The sequence below is a fragment of the Paramormyrops kingsleyae genome, chromosome 23 (genome assembly GCF_048594095.1).
Source record: "Paramormyrops kingsleyae isolate MSU_618 chromosome 23, PKINGS_0.4, whole genome shotgun sequence".
NCBI lineage: Eukaryota > Metazoa > Chordata > Actinopteri > Osteoglossiformes > Mormyridae > Paramormyrops > Paramormyrops kingsleyae.
In genome coordinates this window covers 22,276,891-22,296,419 of record NC_132819.1, presented here as the reverse complement: position 1 = coordinate 22,296,419, position 19,529 = coordinate 22,276,891, and the positions used below count along the sequence as shown (strand labels likewise).

Below are 19,529 nucleotides of genomic sequence, written 5' to 3'. Positions count from 1 at the left end.
AATACATCACCGTGTCAAAGAGGCGGTGTGGGAGGGCTTCTGTGAGAAGCTGAGATTTCATGTGTCAACACCAGTTAAACTGTCGAACCCATATGCTGCTTCCTCACTGTTCGTCACAAGCTCAGTTCCCTTGTGTCTCGCAGTGAATTTCAACTGCAATGTATGATTCTCCACATGAGCAAAAGGAAAAATACTATGGATGTCCGGCCATTATTGAACACAGAAAGCACTGAGCTGTATGCTATGATGAAGGAAATGAGACTTCAATAGCTAGAACTAGATACAAATGAACATGTGATGAGCAATGAGGTGTTTTGATTGTATTTTTTGTTGATTTTCACATCGAGGGGAGTTTACAATATCACAAGTTTAATAAATGACTTTTATAAAGGGGAACTTGCCAATTTTAGCCTGTGTCTAACATATTAATAATGGTACAAACCTGGGGAAGAATTATAGGAAAGATTTAATGACTAAAAGTGCGTGTGATCTACATAGCATGAAGATCAGCCGGTCTCTTTGAATTTTCTCTTTTTGACTCAGTATTTTCTTTTTCCGGAAGAGCAGGACTCTGACCTTTCAAGCCAACCCTGAGTTAAAAAAAAAATTAATGAAAAAGTTGCAAAAAGTAATTTCCCCTCATGCATGACATTCATTTACATCTAATGGAAAATCTGGTTCTGTGATATCATATTTCATAAGAAGGCTGAAGAACGGCATTTTAATTTGGAGTGGAACTTGCGGGTATCTTCCTAATATTATTATTTTGTCTATTTGTTGAGTGACGTTTTATAGTGCAGTGAATCGTTCAATAATATAAAATCTTATACCTATGCCTTGTATCCCTCTTTTCTTGGGCTCACTGTAGGGGCACAGACCCTATTACAGAGCAGCGGATGCTTGAATGCATTCTGAGTGAACATCAGTCTTAGGGGGCAAAGGTCATCACACACGAGAAAGTGCACAGTACAGGAATGTCTGTAAAATACACAAAGCAGCTGAAACCCTGCCAGCTGCCTCAGACTATGACCATATACTAAGTGTTTTAACATATAAATCACAAAAATTAAGCCCAATACGTTTTTGCACTGAGTGCAGTATTTTCCTATGCTAAGGTACTAAGCACTTCACATTAACTCATGTCTTCATGGCTGAAAAACAAAATTGCTAAAAAAAAAAAGATGCAAAAAAAGTACTACGACTTGTGAGTAATCCTACCCTAACGGGATATGATGCCACTTTAAGTGTTTTGTAGATTTTGAAGTGATAAAGGAGATTTAGTGGAATTTCTCTCAAAAACTAAAAGGCATTTTCACTTTTCACAAGTGTCCCTGCTCAGGATGGGAGTGTGATATAGAGCAGCAGACCGATTATCCGTATTCATGTGCAATGAAAACTCAGCAGAGCAGCAAGGCAAACAGGAGAGTTAATTCAGCTTCTCCGGAGGTATGATCACTGTCTCTGGAAAGCAGATAAATGAATGTTTTGACTAACAGAAGTTAGACTTTACAACATTCTACATGCTGTGGTAAATATCTCTAAATCTGGAATCCAGGAATCAATAAATTGGCTTTAAGATCATACGGAATTGAAATTAACTGCTAATTACTCATCCCGAATTGCAAGTGTCAACATGCGTATACATTTCATATGTTGCACAACAGAAACTTGTAACCACGTTTCTAAATAAGCAGAGGGTTTAAAAACAATATGAAATTCCAGTTCTGTCTCCAGAATTTCTGCATCTAGCTTACATGACCATAAACACACTGCCAAGTTTTGCAGCTGTTCAGCTAATGAACAGCTGTGTATTTATTTCAATGAGTTTAAAACAAATGTTGCTTTTAGTTCACTGATCTTTGTGTGCGTTAAACTACGCTGTTAAAAACAATGGGATTCCAAAACTGTTATCCTCTACTTTTGAAACATTCTGATTCTATTGTACTATGCTTATATAATTCAGGGCTTGAAAATGCTGCCTTTGTGTTCCACATCAGCCCATTCTCCGCTAGGGTTAAGCTTTGTAGGGAATTCCCACATCGCCTGGCTTTGATTGACTGTATTCTTGGGAGCCGTCAAAGGGCCCCATGACCTGGGTCGCAGTGCCTTACGTTCCTTTAGCTCATTGTACGTCCCACAGGTCTGCTGGTAGGCATCCGAAGGGACTATATGAGGCACATTCTGAGCCCCCCCCCCCCACACACACACACACACACACACCAGTGCAGACCCCCATTCAGATTTCTTTGTGTCAGGGCTTGGGAGAAGCAGAGCAACCCCCCCCCCCCCAGCCCAAATCCCAATACTCTGCTCACCTCCGAAACTGGTGACCAAAACCCGTCTGAGAAAGTAAACGATACAAGCCCAGGATGCTTCATTCTTCTTACTACCTCAGCCACGGTGCATGTGCATTTCAAAGTAGGTGGGGTTTAAAGCGGCCAATCAGAAAGAGGAGTCATATTCTTAGAGGGGAGGGCATTTGCTTAAGGCACACTGATTCCTCTTTCTAGGAATACCGGCATGCAAATCGCATCCGCTATTCCAAGTTAAATGTGTTAATACTAACTTGAAAAAGAGTAAAGTCATAGATTAGGAAGTGGTCAGAACTCCCTAGACTTTACATCATTTAGTAAATGTAATAGGAAGTAACATAATACCACCAGGTTTCAGAAGTAAATTACGTTCTGTTGGAAAGATTACAAACACACGCATCAAGGAATGAAATTTTTCTTTTACTAGTTTAGCTACACAGTCATTGAACGGCCATGTTTTAACCCCCTTTTCTCCCCAAAGCATCTCAGAAGTGGAGATATGAATGTTGTCTTTGCAAACTGACTGTGAACCACACAGAATACCCATAATGTACTGGAATTCCCAATGAATGAGGTAAGTCCTGACACTTTGCTGTGACATTAAGTGTAAATTACCTCCCCCAGGTTCGCTGTAGACATACGGGGGGGTTGGTGGTGTCACCAAATTACATAGTCAAGAATAAAAAGAGCTCTGATTACCAGATAGTAGCAAACTAATATAATCTGAATTTTTTTCCCGCCTACTCAGTCAAGTCCTGTGGGCAGCATCGTTGCCATGGCGCTGACTCATTCAGTAGTGCGGGATAAAAGCGGGCGTGAATCCGCTTTCAAATTCAAAAGCCGGTCTCAGAAATAATCACTAACACCAGGTACATAATGTGTACATGCACATTTGTTCAATGCGGGTTTGGGGCTCCGATGTCTGTCTGTAGATGTATCCGTGCTGCGATCGGCGCACAATGACGGACTACACCTGCAGGCTTGGCGTGAATGCGGGGAGCGGAGGGAGAGAGACGGTGGCGCTTCTAGTTCCACTTTTCTACGCGAACTGTTATTATGTTCGGACAAAAGAAAAAAAGAAAACACGCGAACCTCGTCGGATTCCCGTGATAATCTGATTTGGGGTAATGTGAAAGCGGGACGGGATTAGGTTTTTTCCTTCTTTCTTTCTTTTTTCCTTTTAGGTAAATGCAGAAACGGGTCACGATGCGGTGCCGTGCGGTGGCGCCTGCCTTTTGTGGGAGAGTGGACGGCCAGGTCGCCCTCTTCGCCGCGCAGATCCCGCAGTGACATCCGAAACTCCCTGGCATGAGTTTCTCGGGCTGAGCAGCGTCTCCTGTCCCTGATGCTGCTATGACTTCCTGGCTGCGCAGATACTGTAACCTCATTCTGCATCGGCTGCTGCTCGCTGTGCTAGCCTGTGTCGTGATAGAAACCTCTCATTCGGGTGAGTTACATCGTGTCATTTCAGCCTGCGATATTTTTTACCCTCTCAGTCGTTTTCTTTAACATGTCTAACAGCGCAACGTTTTATTTTCGGCTGCGCGATCCAGAGCAGCTGTGAACATTTACTCGCCGTTTGATTATATCTTACACACTGATGTGACCCTTATTGTAATCCATCCTGCGTGCCATTTTTGGGTTAAAAATGACACACGGGTGATGTGCGATTTGCATCTTCAAATAGGGTCAAAAGATTTTTTTAAAATGTATTACGAAAGCGTATCTTTATAAATAAATTTCGTCTCCGTCCTTATTACAGTGCATCGCCGGTGCTTTGGGTTTTGTTATCCTGCAGTTTTGTGTAACGATGTTAAGTATTAGGCTACAGATCCCCGGCGATATTTACCGGCGAATACTGTCCGTGTATAAACCGTGCGCCGGTACATTATTCCAGTGTTATTTCCAAGGATTCCCCTTTTTGTTGACTTTTCATCATCCTTCGCTTGCGGAAAGACTCCCTGCTGCCCTGATTAATAACATGTCCTGCTCTGTTTCCCAGATGAAAACATTTGTTCTTTGCCTGGGGTATTATCCTGTAATGAGTGCCTGAGCCGTGGACCTCAGTGTGCTTGGTGCTTCCAGGAGGTACGATTCTGCGGTGCTATTATCACGTGGATCATTATTATGATTACTGGGCTCGCGGTAATGAAAGTCCATTTCCACTAAGGGGAAATTTATGTCCTTTAGTTTTGCCTGTATCTTTTATGTAGGGCCTAATTTAGTTTTATGTCCTATTTTCCTTCTGTTGCTTTAATCGGACTTGCACGCGGACACATTCTGAAAGGCTTGCAAAAAAAAAAAGTGAATTACGCTGAAGTGCAGGACTTCGCGTCTAATTAGGGGGCTTTCTGGAAAGGGTATTAAATTAGCTGCTGTGGGGAAGACAGCGAGGCGAAAACACCGTTTGGTCAAGCGGTTTCAGAGGGCTCTTTCCTAATGACAGGTTACCGCTCGACTACTTTGTATGTCAAGAATAGCATGCAGAGAAATCATCTCAACGAAAACACAGAATAGCATAACGAGGTACTTTCCCAGATTGTGACATATACAGGTCCGCTCTGGACTACGGCAATTAATTCCAAATGCACACACATGTGATTGTAATATTTGAAACGCCCTATTTATAAAGATGTGGTTGTTAAGTGGTTGTCTGTTCCCCTCTCAAAAAATCCCTTCAGCCAAATCTCTGGGCCAGTGTTTAGGTTTTTTTTTTTTTTTAGTTGTTTTCAGTTTGGGACTGAACTAATTTCACATTCTTTAAAAAGCAGCATCTGGCTCAAGACTCAAATGGGTCTGTGTCTCAGGGTTTTTTAGACGGCGCGTCCAGGGCACAGCGATGCAACACGCTTCCAAACCTGCAGAAGAAAGGCTGCGCTGTGGAGTTTGTGGAGCAGGCCACCGTCACGCTCAAGGTGAACCCCACACCTCCCGGCCGCCAGGTGGCACCACAAGATGTCACTGTCCAGCTGCCGCCAGGTACGCCTCCCCGTCTTCTTCTGGGGGCCCGGGGGGGGGCTGGTGGTGTCCCTTGCTCGCTTACCACCTCCGTGCTCTTGAGGAACATACAGGAATCTTTTAGGGCTGAAAACGGAGCCACATCTATTGGACAGCGGAAGACAAGCACAGACTTTGAAAGGGGCGATTCTAGGATTTGACCCTAAAGGGGTTCAACTGGGCCGTGCAATCCAATAAGTAACATAGGCGGCTGCCTAGGGCACCAGCTTCTGAAGGGGCACGAATTGCCAGCCAATTTCACGTTGCTTCAGACAGGGGGCACCGGCTGTGATGCTCATCTAGGATGGCACATTGGGTAGGACCAGTACTGGGGTCCACCATGATTAAATTTAGTGGGGTCCACCATGATTAAATTTGCCTGGTTTCTTGATGTTTAAATTAGCTGAATGCGGGGGTGTTGCGTGTCCCTGCAGGTACCGAGGTCAGCGTCACGGTGGAGGTGAAGCAGCTGGAGCTGTATCCTGTGGACATGTACTACCTGGTGGACGTCTCAGCGTCCATGCAGGACAACCTGAACAGGCTGAAGACGGTGGGCACTGGGCTGTCCCACAGGATGAGGGACTATTCCAGCGACTTCAGGGTGGGCTTCGGCTCCTTCGTGGACAAACCCGTCTCGCCCTACATCAACGTCCACCCCTCTAAAGTCAGCAACCCCTGCTTGTAGGTCCTCCACATCCATCCGTGCATCTGATATCATTCATCTCAACATCACAAGTAACTTTCTGAAAGTGAGACCCACCTGTTAATAGGTTCACTAATAAATAACAAACATCCGTCCATCCATCCATCTTCTGAAACCACTCGGGGTCACAGGGGGTGCAGAGCCTTTGGGAACAGGACAAGGGACAATCCAGGATGGGGCACCAACCCATTTAAGGACACACTCACACACGCACAATTATGGGCAATTTGGCAACTCCAATTAACCTCCACGTGTTTTTGGACCTGGGGGGGGGGGGGGGATGGGAGACCCAAGGAAACCCCATGATGACACAAGCAGAGCTGCCCCCCATGGAGGAAGTGTGAGGTGACAGAGTGCTAGCCGGTGCACCACCATGCTGCCCATAATAAACCTTTATTCACTATTAGTTTTGAACGCTTTCTACTCACTATTTGGAGTATAAAAGACCAGGTGGCTCAGAGGGTTAAAATGTGGTCTAACGGCTCCGAAGTGGGGTGCTTTCATCCCCAGATCTTGCACTCTGATCTAAGCTTGCATTTCCCCTTGCAGCCAGAAGGTATGTTCCCAGCTATCTGGTTGATGCGAATTACCCGCTGTGTGTGTAATTTACCCAGGCTGTCCCTGCTGTGCTGCCTAAGACAGGCTTTGGGCTCACGGTGACCCTATACTAGATAAGCAAATATGGAGAATGGAGAGAATTGAATAGTGATATTTACCGTCCCTTCTGGAGAGTTCCTCTAATCGTCTATCCCATCTTGATCTCCAGGAGACACACAGACACATTACAGCTCTGGAAAAAATTGAGACCACTCTACATTTTTTTAAAGATCTGCATTTTTAAATCCAACTTTACTCCTGGTTCTGCTGGCAGAAAGTGACACTTGGTGGCAGCTGCTTCCAGGCTCCAAGATTCAAAGACAGCAGTGCAGAAGATCAAGGTGAAGCAGGTCACTGGCGATAACCAAAAGGCTGCCAGGTAGACGGCAGGAGCAACATTCTAATGCCAGAGATGACTGTCTACTTACCCGGCAGTGACCTTCAAAAGGAACGTGAAACATTAAGTGGTGTGAAGTGCACTGCTAGGACAGTTCATAACAGGCTCCTAGAAGCAGGACTGAAGTCCCATAAAGCAGAGAAGAGCCAGGCTGCAGTTTGCAAAAAAATATATAAATTTATACACAGGCACATATCCATAAATTGAAAATTTCGCTGTGGTCTCAATTTTTTCCAGAGCTGTTTGCAGGTGGGAGTCACATTACTGGGCCAGAATGTAGGTCACCTGGAATTAGGGGTTAGGGGCCTTGATCAGAGGCCCAATGGCAGCCTCAGTCTGCATGCCCTGGGATTTGAACTGGCGAGCTTCTGATCAGGAGTCTTAAGCATATAGCGTTTGCGGAGACGGGTAATATTTTTGCCACATAGCTGACGTATGTAAGCTTTTATTACGGAGATTGACCCCACTAATCCGCCCTTCCCTACGCAGCGACTTCAAGATGCAGTGCCGACCCACGCACGGGTTCATGCACATGCTCTCCATGACGGACAACACCACGGAGTTCACACGCATCATGCTCCAGCAGGGCATCTCAGGAAACATGGACACGCCCGAGGGTGGCTTCGATGCCATGCTGCAGGCCGCCGTGTGCCAGGTGGGTACCACACGTGTCTCTGCCACCCGCTTCTGGAAAACCAGCTGAAAAGGGACAAATGACCTAATAGGTTTCATTAACCCAATGAAAGCTGATCTAGGGAGGCATCTGAAAATAAACAGCAGGTTAATTTCATTGACGTCAATAATAAAGAGAATGTTTGCTTTGAGAATGTGGCTGGCGTTCAAGTATATTTTTTCAGTAGACAAGCATTTATTTATATCTGTGTACGTGTGCCATATGCTGTTTTCTAAATAAAGCCATGAAATCGTTACCTCTTTATAGGATAGTTTGTTTCAGAAGCATGGATTAAAACAGGTTTTAACATTATTAGTGTCGCTGACATCTCAGTAGTAAAGTTGAAGATTATCGCTCATGTCATGTCAATGTCAATTCTTGCCGTCCATGTAGGCAGAATTTTTCTAGAATGTTCTGTCTTCTGTCCAGGCCTGCAGGTTTCCTAATGGCATGTTAATTGTTGTAACATTTGACTTCATCCTTCTTCTTGCCGGTCATCCGCTTCATCTTATAGTGTTAAGGGTTAGGTCTTCTCAGTAAACAAAAATAAGATTAATTATAATTACATTGACGATACTCCCTTTGGGGCCACTGGACATTACTCAAAACTTTTGGTACAATCCATCCTTTGAAGCTAGCTAATTAAACTTTACGTAACGTTTAATTGTCCCATGATACACGATAATTTAGCAAGTCGTTTCCTGGGGCAGATTTAGGAAACTGTGTTACATCCCAAGTCATAATTTTAAATGATTTTCTGGAATCCACCCCCACCCCCCCTACAACACCCCAATGCATTAATTTAAGGGCTATGACTCAGAGTGGCGTTGGAGTATGACAATAATCACACTGGGGGCTCTAGTATCCTGATTCAGCTGCGTCTCACTTTAACAGTATAAATCAGGGCAGGAGTCCAAAGTAGAAGCCTGGGGAACTGGGGGGGGGGGGGGGGCACAGGCCCAGGTGTGAAGGGATTCTGGGGGAGGTGCTAAAACTGTGAGCCAAAAGCAGAAAAACAGATCTTGTTAGGTAACGGATTTCTATGAATGAGGTTGAATTCCTCCCACTTGAAATAGGTGATTCTTGTATCCAATGCCATACTGATGTCTGTTTTCTTATCTGTAAAAAGCAGTGGGCTGTCCTGTGTCCTTGAGGAAACTGGGTAGAGGTGAGAATGTGGGAGTCGACGGGAGATTAGGATAAAATGTCCCGTTTTTATCCCGTAAATGTAAGCAAAGTGCCATTTCGCTGTACTGCACCTCAACCTTCTGGCTACATAATTAAAAATTGATGCATATTTTCACAGATTTTAAATTTTGAGAGTTTAACGTCTCCCATGGGGCCAGCTTGAGAAATGAAACGGTTTTGGGACTGATTGAGGAACCGCATTTCTGGTCGTAAATCACGCGTGAAAAGTCAGGCTGAAAGATCCTGTGAGTTTAATGGCGCTGTGTTTGATTCCGGTCCGTTCTCTGGGACACGTTTACTTTATTCATCAATGTTTAAGCTCGGAGGTGATCAAAGAGACTAGGAAAGGAGAATCCTGAGAGGTGTCACTGAACAGCCAGGAGAAAAGGGGTAATAACACAAAATAAGGAGGAATGAAATCCAGGGACACCATGTTTAGTAAATTCTGCTGAGAATGGGCATAATATACGTCGACTAGTCTGTGTGTGTATAGGTCACTTCTCATCCTTTAGAGTGTTATAAACTTTGTTTGCCCAGAACAGGATTACCAGTGAGTCTGGGGAAAATAAGGTTATGACATTCTGAGATACAGAAGAGTGTTTAAGTGGAAAGGCTTACACAGAGTGCTGGGATGACGGGGAAACTCGGAGTTAGGGATCAGCAGAGGTTCCGTAACTGATACCAGTGACATGTGGGAGCTGGAGAAGGTCCGGTGTGTGACAAACGTGTGGCGCTAGTGGGGAGAATCGGGCCAGAAGCAGGTGAGGTGGGCGTGGAAAAATGTAGATGCAGGTCCTGAAAATGAACGTTAGGTTTCTGTTTTCTGGTTAATATCTTCCACTTTTCACTAGGCGGTTCACCTTTAGTCCCCATTTTTCCGGAATGCTCCCCACCGGCCTCTGTTTTTCCGGAAGGTTCCCCTCCGGCGTTCGTTTTTTTCCCAGAGCTGCACACACCTCCCTTACGCGAAGCCATTCGTCATCTGCTACTTGACTTTGATATGGTCATGTGACACCATGCGCCCCCCCCCCACACCAGGGGACTGGCGATGGAAATCCCAGGTGGGAAGTTTCTGTTTTTCGTGAGTGAGTTCAGGGTCTGCCAGCGCGCTCCGGAATAATTTTCACCTCTTCGGGGGCAGCGGATGTGCAGTGCCCCCACCGCTCCTGCCCCCACCGCTCCTGACGCGGGGCCAGCTGTACGTGTTTGTTTTTCTGCATGACTGCTGTGAAGGAGATGAGTGTAAATCAACGTTCCCCTTGGCAGAGGGACATCGGCTGGCGGCCTGAGGCCAAGCGCCTCCTGCTGGTGATGACGGACCAGCCCTCTCACCTCGCGCTGGACAGCAAACTGGCGGGAATCGTGGTGCCCCACGACGGCAACTGCCACCTGGACTCCGGCGGATACACCCGCAGCACAAGCATGGTGAGCAGCGCCCCCTGGGGGCATCGCTTACTCAAGCACGGTCAGCCCCCCCCCCCCCCCCCCCGATGCTGTCGTTCATGTCCAGAAACCAGAACATGATCGCAGGACATAGCGGTCCAAGGGGAATGTTTGGGACAGGATGGCAGAGATTGGGTGAAACAAACCATCCAGAGGCACTAAACGACTGCTTCTTCAGTCTTGCTTCTCATTTTTATAGTACCAGATGCTTCAGCTACTCAGGGTCAGCGGTGTGACTCGTCCACGTTCGGAGCCCAACAGTCCGACTGCAGACGTAGTTGAGCGTCACACCTCTCCATAGCGGCTCCTTTGTTCCTTGGTTCCAGAAGCTCTGACATGCCAGCTGCCTACTGGCACAAGGGGGTTTCCTACTGGTCTTTGAAGGGGCTTTAGTGCCGGAGGTGCAGAAACTGACACTGCTCCTCTTTCTCCCCAGGAGTACCCCACCATTGGTCAGCTGGCAGAGAAGCTTCTGGAAAACAGCATCCACTCCATATTTGCAGTGGAGCATGGGCAGTATAAGTGGTATGAGGTAAAATTTATTTCCCACACACCACAGACACCCGTTCTGATGAAGAGACCTTCGATGGGTGGCCCTATGAAAAGGCCCAGAATGTTCTTTTCTCCTCTCACAGGATCTGGCCCCCTTTCTGCCGGGTGCTTACGTGGGCAAGCTGCAGGCCAAGGCCTCGAACCTGAAGGACCTGGTGGTGGAGGCCTATAAGGTAGGCCTCAGATTGGGGGGGGGGGGGTTCACGCAGGTCACCAAGGGGCCTCATGAATATGCGAACACGGGTTAATATCTTCCAGAGTAAAAGTTTTAATCGATTGAAAAGGTCTTACTTACATTAGTGCACTGTGCGGGAAAAGAGGACGGAAAGTACCCCTTTGTCCCGAAATAGCAGTGCAGGCGGGGGGAGGGGGGGATTGTGGGCATGTGCTGGGGGCATAATCTCGTCGGAAGCACAGCAATGCATTGTGGTCTCCTGTGAATCTGCAAAAGCTACAGTGCCGAACAGAGACATGCATTATTAAGGAGCCGAACCCGCTGCAGTGGCCGGCCACAGACCGCCGCTCCGTTCCACACAAAGCCGCTATTTTTAGTTGCCTGTTTTCCCCGGAAAGACCTCAGTTTAGCATAAGTGATTATGCTGGGGTACAATACATCCATTTTGACACCATGTGACAACCACCTGGCTCTCTCTCTCTCTCTCTCTCTCTCTCTCTCACTCTTCTAGAAGCTTCTCTCGGACGTAGAGGTGGAGGTTGGGGTTCAGGACCAGCACGCTCACAGGTTCTGGGTCAACGTCACCGCCGTTTGTCCGACAGGCTCTGCACCTTCTGGGCTCAATAAGTGCTCCGGTGTGCAGCCAAATCAGACGGTACGGCCCCCACAAACCCCCCCCCCCCCATTTTGCTTGTTTGTTTTCTTTCCCCTTTCCCACTTTTCACCATAGGAGCTTCTCAGGCTGTGTAAATCTCCTTAAGACCCGCTAATTAGCGACACCTATGCTGGCTAGCCTCCCCCGGCCACAAAACAGCCGCTTTGTGTGGCGTTGCGCTAATTTCCTGCCCCAGTGTGAAGCTTGATCGTGCTCCTTCCGTTGGCGTGAGATTCGATTCCTGCAAGCACACGGAAATAAGGTCAAACGAAACCAGCTTCAGCAAGTCCTTACTGTCCAGATCCCCCCCCATTTCCGTAAACATACTTTCTGCTTAGTAAAGATCTGGGATCTCTCTGTTTGTTCAATCCAGCCATTCGATATTTACTTTTTCGCATTTCTTTTGGTTTCGTTGTTTATGATGCTTTTACTCAAAGCAGGACAACGTTTGTGAAACAGGCTGCTCCCCCCTCGCCTTTACACTGCAATGATTACTCATCTGTAAGCAGATCACAGAGGGAGTGTCTTTTTGCATTTTTTGTGTGTGTGAAATACCAAGGGGGGGGGGGGGGCGGTGTTTGGGTACCAGCCCCCGGGTGTAGGGGGGTTGGCGGGAAGCTACTGCTGAAGGCAGAAACAGCCGTTCGCTCGGAGAGGGAGCGCCAAGGTGTGGATCTGACTTGGGTCGATCTTTCTGAGCTCCTGACTGTTCCTGATTGCAAAGTGGGAGCAGCCTGTAGGACAGGCTTTTCCGAGACAACCTTGAGCGTGTGATGTGACTGAGATACGAGGGGGCTGTGAGCTCACGTCATTTACAGGAAACTGAGGGGGTACAAAAATGTTTTGTTCTTGTAACGCTCACTCATAGCGAAAGGCTCATGACTGTAGGAGAGTGCAGCTCTAGCTCTTTGTCCTTCACTGTCTTGCACTGATTTACTTTGGCACCCATTGGTAACAATTATTTTTATTCAGGTGATTCTTTTATCCCTGGGGTGGACTATTTTTTTGACAAAGTACTTGGGAGTTAAGGTCCTTTGTCACCGTCCAACGTTGGACTTGTTCTGCTAACACTGGGATTTGAACCTATGACATTCTGAGCACAGACTTAGCATTCATACCACCCGGCATCCTCAATTTACTTGTTTTCCCATCCTGTCCTGAGATGGACACCAAGCTCACTGTGATCCAACACCGAGTAAATGATTATGGAAGATGGATGGATGGATGGATGGATGGATACAATCTGAGAGAGTTGAGATCTGTTTCATTTCTTTGCCCAGGTGTTTTTTAACATCACCATAGGCATGAAAGACTGCCCCTCTGCACCAGAGGACGTCCTCATCTTCATCAGACCTGTGGGCTTCAACGAGTCCAGCGTGGTGAGGGTACGGCCCACCTGCCACTGCAGCTGTGGGGGGCAGCCTGGCTGCCAGGATGAGCTGGAGGGGCCAGAGTGCAACGAGGCCAGCGGGGATGTGGGCTGCAGGCTGGACGGGACGGGGGCCGTGTGCAGCGGCAGGGGAGAGTGTGTGTGCGGACACTGCATCTGCGAGGCGTCCAGCCTGGGCACCGTCCATGGAACACACTGCGAGCTGGACGACTTCTCCTGCCCGTACCGGCAGGGGCGGGTCTGCGGGGGTGTGTGCGGCACGGCGGACACATACGCACAGGCACGCACAGGCACGCACAGGCATGCACAGGCACGCACACAAACATACACTCATTCACAGGCACGCACACACTGACTCATGCACACACAGCTGATCAGTATTATCAGACATAACGCAGTTTCCTGCTGGTTTCGTACTTTTTCAAAGGAAGCCCTTCTTTTGCTTTGTCATACTTTAACTGTTTGAACCTTCAGTACATTTCTATACATCATATTACTTGCATGACCAGGGGGCACCTTGGTGCAGTGATTAACCCCCTGGCTTCTCCAGCTAACTCCCCCAGTCCAAAAGCAAACTGTGGTGAACTGGACTTATCAAACTGTCTATAGCTTGCCTTGTGACGGGTTGACGCCCCAGTTAGTACGGATGGGTATTATTTACATACAGTGGTCAGCACCATGGTAAACTTTGACAGACATCCTTATCAAAATACAATATTTACCATGGACATAGTGTTTAAAAACATATCCTACATAGTTTTTTTTTTTTTAATTTTACCACGAGTCTTGTCACAGACGTGTTTGTCGTCAGGTCGACGATCCCTGCTTATATATCGCCGCGTCCGTGTGTCCCTCACAGGCCGTGGTGACTGTGTCTCGGCCGCGTGCCGCTGTCACAGCGGCTGGACGGGGGACAGCTGTCAGTGCCCCTCCTCCACAGAGCCCTGCCTCTCGCCCGACGGGCGGCTGTGCAGCGGGAGGGGACGCTGCGTCTGCGGAAGGTGCGAGTGCGACGACCCCTGGAGCTCCGGAAGGTTCTGCGAGAAATGCCCGACATGCGACAGGTCCTGCCAGTCACACTGGTAATATACGCAGAGTTACTCAGTTACATTTAAGGTATTTAAGGAGGCTTGGACCATTTGAGATGCGTGCAGCATATTTTATCGGTGGCAGTGTGTAGCTCAGTGGGCTGGGACACTGCCTGTGATCGAAAGGTTGCTGGTTTAAGTCCCAGGGTCAGCAGAGCGATTTCACAGCTGGGCTCTTGAGTAAGACCTTTAACCCCCAACTGCCCCAGGGACAGTCTGACCCTGCAAATGCTGCTTTAGATTAAAGCAGCCGCTATATAAATATCACGTTTTTGAATGAATCTCCTGACGCAACCTGAAATAACAGGACTTGATGGCGACATGGCGTTCCGCTGACATGCCAGCCTTTCGTTTCCCGTACCAGGAAGTGTGTGGACTGCCACCTATCGAAGGGCCTGCTGGAAGGGAACGCCGAGGACTGCAACCGGACCTGCTCGCCCATGGTGGCCTACGTTCACGCGCTCCCAGGTAGGCCTGCAGTTAGCCCTGACCTGTACGGACGGTCATGCTGTAAGCGCGTGACGTGAGCGTGTTGCGTCTGCCTACCCCTCTCCGCAGGCCTGATGAGCAAAGCCGCGAAGGACTGTCTGTTCCCCAGCAGCGAGTCCTGCCACTACAGGTTCCAGATGGACTCTGTGCCGGGCATCCCTCAGATTCACATCAGCAGATATCCAGGTATGGCCAGGATTGCTCAGGGATTCCACCAATTTGCAGATCTTACTACAGCATGTTCCAGCTCTTGACCGAGGGCGTAGCAAGGAATGCTGGGCCCCCTCAGTGCATTCTGCTGAATGGGGGGGGGGGGGGATCCAGGGAACATTCCCCCTCCCATCCCGTGGCGGACCTGCTCCCAACAGTGTAAGCTCATCCACTACACATCTGCTTGTTCGTAAGGTTTCCTGGTGCAGATGCAGGTAGACAGGTTACCCAGGACTTGCTGGTCTGTGTGATATCCTTGCCCCCCCCCCCCCCCCCCCCCGTGATGGTGCACACACACATGCAGCATCTGTTACTCACAGCCTGAGCTAACGCTCTGAAAAATCACCCAGAGAAATCTCCCTGCAGCTTAAACCCCCCCCATGATATGCCCCCCCCCCCAGTTCTGACAGCGCTTTTAAATTGCAGTCCTGTCCCAGCACCGCCGGGACTCAGCCCCCGCTCTTACGCGACGGCCGTCACGGCGACTCGCACCTTCCCCGTCGCGCTTTGACCGAAACGCTAAACGTTCTGTCGCATCACGTTTCGCAACATCGGTCCCACCTGACGCGCCACCGGAAGCCGGACATGGAGCGCTGAGCGACAGCCTGCGCTGCTCCCCCAGTTTCTCACTCCTTCTCAAATCGAGTGTCGCCAAAAGATGAAAAACATTTTTAAAAAGACAGATGTTGTGACAGTGGCTCATCATCCACTTTTTTTGCAACCTTAACACTAACGGCTCCAGATCTCTTCATCTGATTTTCAGTCACTTAAGGGGTCACTAATTACATTAAAAGTTGCACCAGTATGGCTTGTGTGTGTATTTGACTGTATGTTTACTTGTCCGCCAAAAAGGCTTTGGCTGAATACACTTGTAACACCCACGTCTTCAAAAATGCCATAAGCCATTATATGAAATGCCCCCCCAGCCCACCCCTGACTTCCCAGCACTGTGTCTCTTGAAAACAACCCCAACTGGTCTGTCCTCTCAAAAACGCCTCATCCCATTCCTTGCTGCCAGGTTTCCATAGCAACCGCAAAGAATGTCAATACAGTACTTTGGTTCCTTTGTTTTGTTTTTGTTTTTTTTTGTGAGGCCGTGCCGGGCCAGGCCCCCCAGCTCCGGTTCCTGCTAGCAGTTGGATGCGCAGGGTTTGCGTGGGGGGGGGCCGGACGGCCTCATCGGGATTTTCATAGAATCCCAGGCTGACGAAATGCCAGGAGGCGGCGGACTGACTGTAGGACAGAGGACAGGATTATCGGTGCCACGTCGTGTCACTGAGGCTCGTCCCACCAAAGCTAGTCTGCCATCACTGTTTCTGTGATTCATCCTTTATGTCTTGCCAAGTCACTTACTGAATCCTTCTTAGGACCCGGAATTTTTCATTTTGTCCAGTTTTGCCAAATTGGCAAATAGAGGTCTCGTTTTTCTGTCTTCTCCATTCCTCCGGAACCCACCGGAGAGCGCGTGGCGACAGCCAGGCCCTGAAAAGGTTCTGCGTTCCAATGAAAGTCACCTGAGCGCAAATCTGATTGCAGAGACACTTGCAGGTATCTGCACTAAGCGAAGACACTGATGGAGCTGGATCTGCTGAAGTTTGCGCGCGCGTGTGGTGTGTGTGTGTGTGGGGGCAGGTTTCACAAGTTACGACAGCTGTCTTCTTGCGATCTGCGGTCGTTTCATCAGAAGTGCCACCCATTTAACACTTCCTCATCCCACTCACCCTGCCAGCCTCATTTCTACACCGTCATTTCTGAACTCGGGAGTTAAGAAACGCCCCGCTACTGTCTGTCATTCTAGAATGTCTGGCAAGTCAGAGGTACTACCCCACCTTCATCTGCGTCTTCCTCCTCACGGTTCTTCTTGGGCTGGTCATTCTCCTCATGGCGAAGTTCCTACTAATGCGAAGGGTTCTGAGTGTTGGCGATGCACCGGTGTACAGCAACACGGCAAAGGTGACGACCGACCTTCCATTACACATTGTTGTTGTTAAGCAGTGCAGTCTTCCAGGCTAGAGAGTAATAACACACTTGTGAAGGGCACCTTGTTTGAGAGACATGCTTATCTATGCTGTTTCTCGGTCCCGGGAGCTCAGCTTCATGACCGTGACGGACACGATTCTCCCCGTGCAGGAATCGAATTTCATGCCCTCCTCCACCGAGAAGACGATAATCTACAGGCGAGACGAGCCGGCAGAGATGCCCGTAGAGGTTCAGAAGATACCTTTGCATGAAGTCTGGCACTCTGGCAGTAAGGCTTGAGGTTGCTTTGACCTAACTGCAGGACAGTAAATGAAGATGTGGGCCACATCCACCACCCCACCCCCCCCCCCCCCCCCCCCCATCCTCCCCCCAAAGAGCACATTCATTCACTAACCTTTCTAGCAGTCACTCAGGGCGAGACCATAAGAGAAGACTGCTGATTTCTGAATGGACTGCAGGGAAAATTCCACTGAGCTTTAAATCGGTCTTAATGCGACTGGTTTATAAACTGGCAAAGGGTATGCATCTATTCCTCTACAGGACTTTTATGTGAATTTTCGAACTGTGGATTAGTGAATAATGGGCTCATCTGATCAGCCATGTGGTTTTCTGTGGATTTGAGTCCCCGAATGCATATTCTTTATCAAGCGGCCTCAACACTACATCAGCTGAAGCGACCGATGTGTTCAACCTCAGCCTTGCTGCTTTTTGGGGATGTAAAAGAAAATTGTTTCGGTGGCGAAACTTTACAGACTATCTTTGAGCTTTCCTGCCATCTAGTGGCCACCAAGGGCATGATTTCTATGAACAAAAAGATTATGAAGCAGCAATAATCTACTGTGACTAGTCCCGAAATGTTCCCTGCAAATCACTAGTGAAATGTAACTGGATACAATTCTAACCTCACTTTCTATATATATATATAATGGTCGGAGAAACAGAACTTGTGAAAGATTACAGAACATGCGTCGAGTAATTTAGAATGAGCTGAAGTTCGGTAGCCAAACGTGTTTTGTATTGAGAGGATGCCGATTTCATGGCGGCAGAATTAATGGGTACGGCTGTTCACATTTATTGAAACGGAAACTTGCACTTGCATCGCTACGATGTGTGATACTACTGTATGAAACGAGCGCAGCTGAACTGAGTAGAAGTTAAAGCTTAGCCGTCAAACTCGGTATCTGTGTGGTAGGCGTTAATTCAACCAAATTCCAAGGCATTACTTGTCAAAAAATATGTGTGTGTGTGTGTACCTACTTAGAAGAAAGTTAGGGCATTAATTTTTAAACTTAGCTTACCACAGTTAAGAGTTTCATCCTCTGATTTAAGGGTTCGTTTCGTCGAGGTGTAATTCCCTGACTTACCAGAAGGAGGCATTAAATGTTGGCGCTGGATACTTTTGTCAGCTCTGTTAAATGGTTATCAGCTACGGAACCACGTGACCTTAATGGATTGAGCTCCTTAATACTTTCAGGCCACTCCACCCTGTTAACTCCGTGCCTCCTGTGTTTATTTTAGCAATTGTTTACACTACTTGCTGCTCTGTACGTTTTAACACTAATATTTTAATTTATTTTGAGTTCACTCATTGTATATGTAAAATAATTTAAAATTTAGGTACTAAAACAATGTTCTTACTGATTCATTATTTTTTTTTGGTGTGGTATAATGTTATTAGGTGTAAATTAATTATACTAATTTGTGCTTTCCATGGTACTGTTATATAGATTCACACAAAATGCATACTTAATCTTTTTGAAAGCATAATGCAATAGAAAGGCACTATGAATAGTATTTCTGTGAGTAAACTTCAGGGCATTTTTATCATACGAATTATGTGAAAGTAAATCACGATCACTGTGTGCTTCTAATTAGTTTAAGATGTATTATCACGAACATTAAAAAGTAATACGTTCCTTTTACGACTTCGTGATTATGTGACAACTTTTTGTGAACCTGCGCTTTATTTATTTACATTTGTGCTACTTGTTTTATTCTTTATATTTTACATGCTTATAAGATTATAGTGGAATGTATTAATTTGCCACGCGAGTAATCCGGTTTTGATCCTTAGGATAATTTAAACAACAAAGCCTACCCATTCAAGAATAAAATTGAAACAAAAATTCACCTGTTTTTGTGTTTGTGTATTGCTTCTGCTGCAATATGTTTTGTCTCATTTAATTGTTGATGGATGCCTCTGTATACCCATGAACCTCACTGCGGTTCTTCACGTGGAATTTGAAAGACGTCTTGACAGCGAGTCCTCGTGTCTTCCTGTCGTGTTAACGCCTGTTTGCACTGACATATTCATAAGCTTTGTCTGCTCAGCTCCACGGCCCATCAGTCCGCCCAGCAAACGTTATTTTCCATCGACCACGTGCAAAGTGAGTTATCGGTAACCAGTGCCTGTTCTCCCGATTTGTATTATCGCGTCTCCATACTGAGTAAACACGTACATCCAGAGGCATCCAGAGCAATCCTGTTATTTTCCAAAAACAATTTTGGAATTGTCTTTACTCCCCCACCCCCCTTACGGCGCCCCTGTGTACAACTCCCTGAAAGAAATGTAGATTATATCAGAAAGTACGATGCAACAAACAATCACAGTTAAACAGTCACCCGTCACTGGACGGGGGCTTCTCTATTCAGCATGACGCACCTGGCGTTCAGTATTGTG

The 19,529-nt window shown here is 47.3% G+C and overlaps 1 protein-coding gene across 6 annotated transcripts; it reads left to right on the top strand.

Moving 5' to 3' along the window:
* Positions 1-2,580: 2,580 nt before the first annotated feature.
* On the top strand, positions 2,581-18,979 carry itgb8 (integrin, beta 8). Of its 6 annotated transcripts, none has more exons than XM_072706051.1 (16): positions 2,581-2,886; positions 3,497-3,759; positions 4,315-4,400; positions 5,120-5,291; positions 5,744-5,990; positions 7,496-7,661; positions 10,134-10,292; positions 10,747-10,842; positions 10,946-11,035; positions 11,549-11,692; positions 12,973-13,372; positions 13,942-14,164; positions 14,535-14,638; positions 14,729-14,845; positions 16,668-16,822; positions 17,000-18,979. In XM_072706051.1, the coding sequence occupies exons 2-16, from the start codon at positions 3,666-3,668 to the stop codon at positions 17,126-17,128; spliced, it is 2,382 nt and encodes a 793-aa protein (XP_072562152.1). In that variant the 5' UTR covers positions 2,581-2,886; positions 3,497-3,665; the 3' UTR covers positions 17,129-18,979. The 6 variants fall into 6 exon arrangements, 5 of the variants coding, with proteins under 5 accessions (XP_072562152.1, XP_072562150.1, XP_072562153.1 ...); XM_072706049.1 differs by lacking the exon at positions 2,581-2,886 and adding an exon at positions 2,980-3,181; XM_072706052.1 differs by lacking the exon at positions 2,581-2,886 and adding an exon at positions 2,983-3,181 and having other exon boundaries at positions 12,973-13,330.
* The last annotated feature ends 550 nt before the right edge of the window (positions 18,980-19,529 follow it).